At 37.3% G+C, this 12,522-nt stretch overlaps 2 protein-coding genes across 2 annotated transcripts in view; both read right to left on the bottom strand.

The window, feature by feature from the left end:
* Positions 1-12,522, bottom strand: part of LOC115253479 (KAT8 regulatory NSL complex subunit 2) — a 598,461-nt gene that overhangs the window by 527,305 nt on the left and 58,634 nt on the right. The window lies entirely within an intron of this gene.
* The window catches only part of LOC109413486 (uncharacterized), a 54,075-nt gene that overhangs the window by 10,290 nt on the left and 31,263 nt on the right, over positions 1-12,522 (bottom strand). Inside the window, exons 2-4 of the mRNA XM_019687167.3 lie at positions 1,408-1,758; positions 1,038-1,343; positions 48-623 (exon numbers count right to left, since the gene is read on the bottom strand). Coding sequence (XP_019542712.3) covers positions 48-623; positions 1,038-1,343; positions 1,408-1,758 — 1,233 coding nt within the window. The remainder of the gene's footprint in view (positions 1-47; positions 624-1,037; positions 1,344-1,407; positions 1,759-12,522) is intronic.

Genomic DNA, 12,522 nt, shown 5'->3' with positions numbered 1-12,522 from the left:
CTAGCGATATGGGAAACAGAGTACTACACCTAGGAATCGAAACTTACGTGCTTATCTTTACTATGGCGATACATATAGTTAGCCTGTGACTGTGGTGAAATGTGTGGCTGTGACTTGGGACGAGGAATGCGCTCTTTGCCGCCCTCTTTCGCTTCCTTGTCCCGATGTTTGTGCTTGTGATGATGATCTTTGTGGTGTTTGGACTTGCGCCGCGAAGGAACACATTGTGGATCACAGCAAGGGCTGGCGAGGTCGTACGCGTCGAGGCTGGTGTTGTCCTTGTCGGCCTTATTGCCTTTGTCACCGCCGCGCAGGAAGTGACCCATGCACGGGTTGCACGAGTGCCCATGCAGATGGCGTCGCGATGAGGATTTCGTTGATTTGGTGTCGTAGTTGTGAAGACTCTTCGTTGGCGATGTCGACTTCGGTTGCTGACCGCTGCCCACGTTGCTATTGTCTAGGGAAGAACCACGGATTACGTGCTGATGGTCTTTACATAGTTTGGCCGCAGATTGAGCACAGCTGGGATTGAAAGATGTGGCGCCCGAGGAGTACTCGGTATTGCCGGTAGCACCAGTCGATGTCGATGGGTGTATCACGTAGCGGTAGTTGCTGTCCAGGCACTGTCGAGTAAAGGATGGTTGAAAATAGAATGAAATAGTAAAGCCACTCTAAATTTCTAAATAAGAAGGACAAGATATAAGAGGATCCACATTCAAAACGAATCACGTAGATCCCGTGTACAAATGTCATGAGATCAGACCAATTTGTTGATTTTGCAGTTGAAACGGATACCGGAAACAGAATATTCAGAAGGGTGCACGGTGCACCTCTGTAAATTCGTCTGCTACTCAGGAAATGAAGGTATGAAGGTTTCCCTTGAGGTTTCCTTACAAACAATACTGTCAAACAATACTGTCAGTATCAGAATCTACCAGTCGAAAACCACTGTAAAACTTACAAACAATGTTACGGTAAACGGGGTAACGCTGACAATATCTGAGATATCTTGGTTGGTAATTCCATACGATACTCACATGATACGCTAGCATGAACTGGGCGGGCGGTGGTACAATGTATGTCTTCTGCCTCAAAAGCTTCTTGACGTCCTCCGTCGATGAGGCCGGACGGCAAAACGAAGGACCCGATGCTGATTCAACGTCCGTCGTAGAACCCGGATCGATGTCGTCGGTGGAAGGCGTGGCTTTCTTCCGCGCTGGCAAGCTGTGAGTTTTCCACTTCCCTTCCAGCAGCTCCCGCTCCTTCAGGCATATCCGCTCAAGATCGTTCATTTTGCTTTTGAGCAGCTCCTGAAGCTGGATGTATTTCAGATGTAGCTCCACCTGTAAGAAAAGTCGATTTTGAAATACACATGTCCCACCTTATTCCAGCATACACAGCCTGTACCTTTCGGCAGCAGTCTTCGAACAGCACCACCATTCGCATTCGGTTATCACAGTTTTTGATGAAATTGACCAGGGTTTTGTGTTCGGCCTTTTCCATGTCGTACCCATTGATCGAGAGGATCACGTCACCTTCCCGCATTCCCGCCCGGTAGGCCGGCCCATCGTACTCGACGTAGTCCACGTAGGTGATCATTTCAACCTCCTGTTCCTTTTTGTAGTGGATTCCATAGCTCTGCAGCGTGAACCCATAGGAACCGTTCTTCTTCTCGACGATGATCGTTCGCCGGCGGCGATCCTCGTCCGGTTTGGTCGACGCAATGCGGTCCGATTTGACCTTCTCCAGCACCTGGGACTGGGGAAGAAATTGGTGTTGTTTTAGTTACATGAGAACGTAAAGGAATAAAGACATAAAGACATAGGTTTACTGCAGAAATACAATTCCAAAGGTGTTTTAGATTGCAATTGGATATGTAACGTTACAGCTCATAGGGCAAATAACTACTGTATGGGCTGTAGATATCAAGGAACAAACTTCAATGCAATTTTGGAAGACTCTGAATATCCCAAAAGAATAAAGTAATATCTATCAGTATTCAAAAAGGATCAGTAACCGTTTGTAACGTTACTTGTATAACAGATATGACTACCGTAACGAGTGTAGACCTAAGTTCTGTTCTTCTGAGAAGTTTGGTTGATCTGGAATATTCCAAAGGAATGTTGGCATTCATACAATTCCGACGGGGATAGATTGTAATTGGAGTTTACCACTACTGTAAAGCTGTAGATGTCACAGACTACATTCAGGACAGTTTGGACGACCCTAAATGTCCCATAAGCATAATAAAATAATATAAATCAGTTTTCCATACGGTCCGGTAGTCATGGCTGATTATGCAACGTTACTCTGGATATGACTGCTGATACGAGTGATACAATTCCAAGGGAATCATAGATAATAGTTGAATATCACGGTGTGTCTGGTATAAGAAATTTATTACAAAAAAATAGGCATCGCTAATTTTTACGTTACGTGAAAGTTGACGCTACTAGCTTTCATTCAAGCCCAACATCGAAATATTCCATCGGGGGAACTTTTTCATACAAAAATTGGGTATGTTTGTTAAGTAGAAATAGGGATTAATTTGGAACCGTTCATTTTGTATGGGGAAAAACAGTATTCTGAAAAAGTTGTTCGAGATCCCTCGGTGGATTTTTTTGAGGGACCGTGCAAATGAAAGCTGGAAGTCTCTATTTTTGAATAGCGAAAAATTTGGCGATGCCCAATTTTTTGTTATAAACCTTTCCCATACACACGCCGTGATATGTGATGTTACAGTCCATAGCGAAAATCACTAATATAACAACTGTAGATGTCAACGTCTAAACTCCAGCACAGTTTGGACGACGCTGATTATCCCAAAAGATTATGCATTATACAACGTTACTCTGTATGTAAATCTCAAGGTCTGCTTCTTGGAGTAGTTTAATTGATCTGGAACATCCCAAATGAGTTTTGGAATGGTTCATACAATTCAGGCGGGAGTCATAGTAAACAAAAAGCTACTGTACAGTTGTAGATTTTAAGGACTGCGCTTCAGGACATTTTGGACGGCCCTGAATGTCCCAAAAATATATAATAGTATCTATTAGTTTTCCAGTAGTAACAATAATTGATTATGTATCGTTACTCCGTGAACTGTATACGATTGCTGTTACGAGGATAGACCTGAAGTTCTGCTTTTCGGAGTAGTTTGACTGGTCTCTAATATCCCAAAAAGAGTTTTGAAATAATTCGTATAATTCCAAGGGGGTCATTGGTAATAGTTGGATACGTGATGTTAGAGTTTATAGTGAATATAACTACTTTAACAGCTGTCAAGAGCTAAAATCCAGTATAGTTTGGACGACCTTGAATGTTTATAATAACTAGCTGTCCCGGAAAACTTTGGATTGCAATTGTTGTGGTGGCTTGACAACTTTTGAGTTCATTGCAGCACCGATCGTGTTGAACGTCTTGACCGCTCCTAAGGCCGTTCGCAATGCTGTTTTATTTTGTATGGCGAGTTTTAAAAATTTTAAAACTCGCCATACAAATTAAAACAGCATTGCGAACGGTCTAATAATTTTAGTATTTTCCCCCTTTTTTTCTACTTTTTAGTTGATTTTCTCTTATTCTGCTTATAAACAGACTATAAGAATAGACTTCAAGTGGATTTAGTAATCATAGTTGATTATGCAACGTTGCTCTACATATATACACGCAGAAAAATGTCGCATATTTGAATCAAATGTATAACCACTTTGATTCAAATTCAATACTGTTTTTTAAATCAAAGTACATTGATCTCTCTCTCTTCTTGGCGTAACGTCCTCATTGGGACAAAGCCTGCTTCTCAGCTTAGTGTTCTATGAGCACTTCCACAGTAGGCCGTCCCTATTTTTGCAAAAGTTGAAAATGTTAAAAGTTCAATATTGCAAAACGATCGTTTTAGCTAAAAAACCATCATGACAAAATTTGAAGTCCGTATCTCAAGGCTAAGTAGTCCCCCACGGGGCCTAAAATTCTCAAAAATTGTATGGGGTCAAAAAATTCATGAAATTTTTTCGACGAAAAGATTACACTATTCTACTAGAATCGGTAATTTTAGGATCCTGAAGGGCAAAAAATTGGCTCAGAATTGCGATATCTCTTTTCGCTTCTGAGTTATTGACGAAAAACTACCAAAAATTGAACATTTTGACCATTTTTTGAAATCCCTGAGTAAACCTCCCATATTTTGTACGATAACTCAAAAACGAAAAGAGATATCGCAATTCTGAGCACATTTTTGGCCCTTTAGGGTCCTAATATCACCGATTCTAGTAGAATAGTGTAATTTTTTCGTCGAAAAAATTTCATGATTTTTTTGACCCCATACAATTTTTGAGAATTTTAGGCCCCATGGGGGACCACTTAGCCTTGAGATACGGACTTCGAATTTTGCCATGATGGTTTATTGGCTAAAACAATCGTTTTGCAATATTGAACTTTTAACATTTCCAACTTTTGCAAAAATAGGGACGGCCTATTCCACAGTTATTAACTGAGAGCTTCCTCTGCCAATGACCATTTTGCATGCGTATATCGTGTGGCAGGCACGAAGATACTCTATGCCCAAGGAAGTCAAGGAATTTTTTTTTTACGAAAAGATGCTGGACCGACCGGGAATCGAACCCGTCACCCTCAGCATGGTCATGCTGAATATCCGTGCGTTTACCGCCTCGGCTATATGGGCCCTGTACATTGATATTTGAGTTCTCTATGCCCGAGGAAGTCAAGGAATTTTTTTTTACGAAAAGATGCTGGACCGACCGGGAATCGAACCCGTCACCCTCAGCATGGTCATGCTGAATATCCGTGCGTTTACCGCCTCGGCTATATGGGCCCTGTACATTGATATTTGAGTTTAATACTAAACGACTTTCATTCTAAAATAAATATATTAGAAACAAAGTCGTTGTGTCTTTGATTTAAAAAAAAGAGACTACTTTGAAATAAATATAACATTTTGCACAAGTTTATCCGCGGCCATGTTTTTATTGTTATAAAGCGAAAAAAATAACTTGCTCGACGAAATTTTGGAACAAGAGATCGTATTTAAAACATAAGACACATTTATTTTATTGAAAACGTGTGGTTTGTCGGATGACACAGAGAGTCCCTTCATCGGTAAGTATAATAAAGTAAAAGTTATTATTAATTTCTAAAATTCATATCATTCCTTCTAAATAACAGCAACACAGGATAATTGAGTGCAGGGAAGTCCAGGAACTCATTCCGCAGCCGTTTCAAGCGGATATGACGAGATGCATCATGTCGTAAAAAGAAGAGTCCCGGTAAGCATCAACTGCTGTTCATAAAATTATATTTGCTAAGGAAACCCTTTTTGTTCTACAGAATCTTCCTCCGCTATCTATTGAATGTTCTGTAACTACGCTGCCTCCACCTCTGCCGGCTGCTGCTAATGTAACAAGAGGCAACTGTTGAGCAACTGCACAAGAGCTTACATGCTACAAACATCAGCAAAGAATAAGATCCATCATCGAATAATATAAAACTAAAAAATTCTAAAAACTATTGTTGAGGTTGTCTAGTTATGAAAATATAGCAAATAATGTTTCCTAAAAGTCTTATTCATTTTCATTGGATTATCTGCTTTGATTGAATACGATCTCATAACTTATGAGAGCAGAATGCTCTCAATATTTATTAGATCGCAATCAATCAAAGAAGATAATCCATTCAAAACATATTTTTATGGCCTTTTTGAAATATATTACTATCAAATAATATTTTTAAAATAAATAAATTTTGTATTTGATTCAAAAATTTGTGTTTTTTGATTCAAAAATAAATATTTTTGAAATATAGCGCATTTAGTTCACCACTGGACTATCGCACTAGTTTTCACGAGTGCGAAAACGCAAATAAAAGTGCGCGATTGCATCCAATCAACTTGGTGTCTTCAGAGCACTTATTCAGCATACATCGAAGAAATAGTGCGCCGAAGACATCAATTTGATTTGATGCAATCGCGCAGTTTTTTTTACGTTTTCGCACTTATGAAGACTCAGTGCGCAGTCCAGTGGTGAACTAAATCCGGTATAAAGTAGTAATATATTTGTTTCAATGAAATTTAATATTAGAATCAAATATATTCCACTTTGAATTTACATTCAGGCTGCTCAGAGCTAGACATAGAAATAACAAAATAAATGCTTTGAAGCTAATACTCGTTGTCATTGATTCAATAAAAATCGCACTTAGGCCGTGGATCAATGGTATTTTATTTTTGTTTCAAAGTCGTTTTTTTTAGACTTTAATATATATTTTTCTGCGTGTAGCGGATTTTGGACACGAATGCGAACTTATTTGGTAAAGTGTCTTTAATAAAATATAATAATAATAATAATAATAATAATTGAAATAATAATAATAGCGGATATGACTATGGATTACGCGTATAGATATGAGGTTCTAAACTCCAAATAAGTGTGGATGATATGCATTACCCTAACAATGTCAATGAGTGGCTTCCCAATTTCCATGCGGCTCACGGATTACAGCAGATTGTTCAAGGTGTGTTGCTAAAATGAACAAAATCACTCCTGTAGAAGGACTGAATTTGTGAACAGTTTGGAACAACTTGAACATCCCAAGATATGAACAACTTTTCCACATTGATAAAGAAGGATATTCAAATACGTATGAATGTGAAACATAGCCAAGATCAGCAGCATTCAATACTACTGGTGTATCAATAACTTTGTGTTTTTAAACCTCTGGGTGTTCTGGATGTTCATGGATGTCAATGAAGTCTGAAATTCAATTACTCAAAATTGTTTTTTTACTAATAAAAGAGGAGTTTCGTAGGTAATAAACTTTAATGAAGAGAAAGTTCACTTTTATCGACTGGGTGATTTCCATGAACAAGAAATATTTGTCAGATTAAATCTAGAGATATTTTTACAAATATTTCATGTTACTTACAAAAATAATTAAGCTCTTCAAGAATACTTTCAGAGATTCCATTTAGAACACATCCAATATTTTCTTCAAGAAATACTAAAATTCTTCTAGGATTATTTTGAAAGATTTTTCCAAGAAAACCTTTAAGGATTTTTCACAAACACCTCGAGAGATTTCTTCTAAAATGTCTTCAAATATTCTTCCTGGAATTTCTGCAGAATCCTTGGAGGTTATTCTTTTTGGAATAGCTCCTGGAATTTTGCCTACGATGTCTACAGTGTTGCCTCCGTCTCCATAGCTTGTTTAAACTTTTTCTGTGAAAATTTTCTCACGGATACTTCTATGGATTTTTACAGCATACATCTAGTGGCTTCTTCAGGAGACGTTCATGAACCACGTAGTCTGTTTTGGGGTATGGGTGGTGGTTTGTCGTATGACCAAGTCTACCCTCCATACAGTCTTGTAAATTTTCGTATGGACGAGACTACGATGGAAGAGGGGGGTCTAAGATAATCAAAATTTGGTCTACATGGTTTATGAACGACTCCTTATTAAGGTGAAGATATGACGAAGCCATACCTCGAATTTTCAAGAGCACAAATTTAAAGAACCAAGTGGCGGTTTGCGCTGAAAAGTTGATCGATTGGTCACTATCAGTGGGTAACCAATCGATCAACTTTTCAGCGTTATGGGGCTGTCCATTTATTACGTAAGGCAATTTTCACGATTTTTCGACATCCCCACCATCCCCCCACCCTCCTGTAAGATTTTTTTTTGTATGAAAGCCCAAATATTTTTGTATGAGGCGTAAGATTTCTCAAAACCCCCCTCTCCCCATAAACCCTTACGTAATTAATGGACGGCCCCTATCCGACTTTCGGTTCGTTAGATTTGTGCTTTTGAAAACTCGAGGTGTGGCTTCGTCATATATTCACCTTAATATCTCCATGGATTTTATAGAGATCCTCCATGTTGCCCTAGTCTAATGGATAACATTTTCCGAACCCAGGATGACGAGGTTTCATAATTTTTGTTGGTCCAGTCAACGTGTTTTGTCTGGCAGGTTGCCTTTTTTGTTCGCAGCGTTAGTTGCTTTCATAGTTTTAGATTCGTCTAGAAATTTCTAATCCTAAAGGACACCCTGCATCTCGTTTTAATATGAGACGTCTACAGTACACTGTGATGTCTTTGTTAGGAAAGAGTCTACACATGTCTTCTAGTTAATCATTGCCCGAAATTACCTGAATGAATGTAGGTCATCAAAATGAGACTGAGGATATCTCATGATGAACTATTACGCCAGAGCACTACAAATGTGTATTTTACTTGGGACAATATTTACAAGTTAAAATGGGACATGATACACAAAAATAAAACTTGTAATAGAATCCCTGGAAATATTTCTTCTGATGAAATTCTTGAAGGTATTTTTCACACATTCCTGTGAGACTCTGTAAAGAAATACCCTGAGGTATATCTGAATAAATCCCAACGAGTTTTCCTCCAGAATTCTCAGAAACTATTTCCGAATCAGTTTCTCTGGGAACTCTTGAGGATGTTCCCATAACTGGAACTCTATGAACTCAGGAAATTCTTCAAGATATTCTTGATAAAATCATTGAAACTTTTTCAGGAGGAAATCTTTGATATTATCGCTGGGAAAATTTCTGACTGTATTCCTGGAGTAATCGTCAGAGGTATCACTGTAAAAAAAATCTCTGGAGTGTATTCCTGAAGAAATTTCTTTATGTATTTTTCAACTCCGTAGGTTGTCCCGCAGAAACACTCACCTATTGAATAAGGGGATCAAAAACTTACAAACTTCTAAATTGCTGATAAAATTTTAGCATTAATAGTAACATTTATTAGTATTTACACAGTGCTTGTGTTATATGATTATTGTGTAGAATGTTTGGTGGAAATTTAATTATGGGTTATTGCCCAGATTATTCACAATCCATTGACTACGAAATGACAGCGAAGTTGAAGAGGAAAGCTGACAATCTCTTTTGTGCAGTTATTCCTCAATGACTGTAAATATTTAACACCCTTTTCCTGGAAGTATTCCTATTGAAATTCCTGAAAGTTTTATTGAAGACATTTCTGGAGAAATCTCCGAAGAAATTCTTTGGAATACAATCAGCTTTCCCTGTAGATACTTGCTGGACAAATCCTGGAGGTATTCGTGAAAGAATCTCCAAAGGATGGCTGGAGAAATTCTTGAAAATGTTTCTGGAGAATTTTCTGGTTGCGTACTGTAGAGTTCGTGGAATTCTACGCTTGGGTAATAAATAGTGTTTTTCTTGCAGAAATCCTTGGAAGCATTCCTGATGAGCTATTCGAGCATCGCTCGAACTATTCCCGAAATAATTCCTGGAGATATTGCTGAAGATATTGCTAGGTGATCTCTAAGAAATCCATGGAGATATTAATCAATCATTTATAAACTATGAAGACCAAATTTTGGTTACAATCCTCTCCCCACTCGTGGACAGAATGAAATCTCTGCAAATAATCCCGGAAAAAATCCTGATAAAACCTCTGGAAATATTCCTGAGAAATCTTGAATGTTCCTGAACAAAACTCTGAAGATATTTTTGAATAAATATTTTGCGATATTCCAGGGTTGTTACAATAGCGCGGATTTCGCGAATTTCGCGGATTTCGCGATTTTCGCGGATTTGGCGCGGATTTGCCCTAGGAATTCGGCCCTCGCGCGGATTTGGCGCGGAATTGGTTTTGCAAATTTTGTACATGATTTTACTCTGATTTGCATCATAGTTTTTGTGTGACATTGCTTTCTTTTGATCTACCAACCACCGCTTGACGAATCCCTTCGACGAACTTTGTTCTGTGAATCTTGTACACGAACAAACTGAGAGTTAAACCATTTTAGTGCTTGAAATTACGTTTATTCCCGTTTATATGAATCCTAGAGCTTTTGGATCTTGGGCAATATGTTTCAGTAATAGTTCAATATGAAATTGGTCTAGAAAACTCTGAACTAAACCAGGTTAGTTACTTTACATCTATGTATTTTATTGTCGTAGCAATAAGCTCCATTTTGCATAATTAATTTTACAAATAGGTATTTAAGTGAAACATGCTAGCACTCTTTCACCTTTATAAATGATCATCCGACATAACATATTATCTATTGGATTTAGAGGAATGAACTAAACTTTGAGCTCTACTCCAAATACTTCTTAGAAATTCTATAACAAAATCCAAGCAATCATCAAGGGCATTCTTCAAGGTGTATCCCCGGAATTCCTCCAAGGATCTTTTCTAATATTATTTTTAAGATCTTTTTGAATGGATTTTTTTCTTTTTTTGGGGTAATGCTTTCATCTATAACATTCTCGAGTGATTTATTTCATAATGCCTGATTTTTTTCTGTAAAAAAATCCTGTAAAAATATCGAAAGAAAAAGAAAATTCCCGAAGGAGTTTCTGACAAAACTATAATAATTTTTTATTCCAAAGTCATGCACGCTGGCTGTACTGTATAACGAGCGCGCACGGCATTGGAACAGAGGGGACAAATCCGCTACGCGCATGGATTGATCGATCTTTTGATCTTTTGAATAGGGTAGGACGGGGCAAGATGAGCACCCTAAGGATCACGTTGAGTTTATTGAAAGTTAACACAATTTTTCAAAGTACCTCTCAGTAGTTCTTTTCTATATCATGTTTTCTATCACCCATAAACATGGGAGGGTTCAAAATTCACAATAAGGATGATTTATTTGACTAAACAAAAAAGATGTTTTATGGTCGGTTCGAACATGCTACGGGGCAAAACGAGCACCCTTACGGGGCAAGAAGAGCACTTCATTAAAATCCCAATATTTTAACACTAAATTGGCTATACAGTGATTGATATAGTGAACCTTGTTTATAGCTATGGTATCACGTTCTAAAATTATCATTTTTTTCGATTATTGAAAAAAAATGCGGTTTTATAATACTTTATACAAAATGACCCGAAAAACAATAAACGATTATTAAGTTGGTTATTTTTTAGGAATTTACACAATCAAATAGTTGCAGAGGTTACGGAAGCCTATGTTCGGCACTATTGAGTGGATTACAATAATTTCAAAATATTTTCTATATTTCCCTGATGGGGAATAGTGGGTGCTCATCTTGCCCCACTATAGGTAAATAACTAAAATTGAATAAATTTTAATGTTTGTTTATAGAAAATATTTTCTAATGTAAATTAAAATGCTTTGCTGTAAGCTAGTAATGTTGGCTTATAACCAGAATTATGATAAAAATTTGATTCTGACATAAAAACCTTATTTTATTCTGATGATTTCTTATAAGAAAATGCTAAAAATCCATGCTATTGACTAATTAAACGATATTTTTTGATTCATTCATTATGAAGTACTTTTTATCAGGTTTACAAGTAGGATGAACATTATTCTAACGGATTATGACGTTGTTTGGACAAAATTCATCATAAAAGTAGTAAAACGGAGGGGTGCTCATCTTGCCCCGGGTGGCCATCTTGCCCCGTCCTACCCTACAAGTTTTTCAAAAAATAAAAAAAAAGATTCTAGGAATTTCATTGCAAATATTTCTCAGGAATCCATGGCTGGAGTAATCCATCCATCAGAAGCCACTAGAAGAGCTCTCGTAACAATAGATTTATCGTTGGAATTTTCAGAGTGGTACACCGCATAGTTAGAAACTGTCGAAATTTATAACAAAGCATATAAATCCCTATGAGAATTAATGGTGAAAACTTTGGAGAAAATCCCTGAGGAATCTTTGTAGGAATGTATGAATAACTGGACTAGTACCATGAGAAATTCTAAAAAAAAACCTTGTGGAATTTTAAACCAGCAAGAAAATCTTTGAAAAAAAATGCAACATTGTCCTTCTGGAATTTTCCAAGAGTGTACTCCAATCGCTGTAGGGATTTTGTAGTATTTTAACTGCGGAGGAAGGTATTTTTTGTTTGTACAGGCATCTCCCCATGTGTGCCTCTTGGAATTTCTTCAATATTTCCTCAAGACGCTGTCCATAAACTACGTAGACTCATTTTTTACCATTTCAGAACCATCCTCATAGACTTCGTCCATACAAAATTTTCGAAATTAGTATGTATGACTGACCAGGCCAACCCCGCCCCCTAACAGCCTACATAATTCGTAGACGAGCCTAAGATATTCTCCCTGGATAATACTTGTCTAAAGTTTAAGTTTCTTTCTATAAAGTCTCAATGGGATTCTCCCAAGATTCTCCAGACATTACTATTTTTTTCCAATTTCTAAGAATTATCCTCACAATGTCCTACTCCAATTCATGCTCTTTATTTTAAGAATCCATCGAAAAAGTTTGTATCAGGTACTTTATATAAAAACTTCAGGAACTATTTCCGTTTCATTCAGGGTTTTTCAAGGATTTTCATAGTATAGCTCCATGATTATTTTTTTTTTAAATTTTTCCAATATTCTCTTTGCAAGAAATTTCTTCACAAATCTTTTGATACATTCTTCTGAATGACGGGTTCTGGCAGATATTTCTAAGAACACTCTGTAGATTGCTACAGTGATTTTACTAAAAAAAATTGAAGGAATATTGCTGAAAAAAA

Source organism: Aedes albopictus, chromosome 2, assembly GCF_035046485.1.
Source record: "Aedes albopictus strain Foshan chromosome 2, AalbF5, whole genome shotgun sequence".
Classification (NCBI taxonomy): Eukaryota; Metazoa; Arthropoda; class Insecta; order Diptera; family Culicidae; genus Aedes; species Aedes albopictus.
Note: the sequence above shows the minus strand (reverse complement) of the source record. Positions and strands in the feature narration are given on the sequence as shown.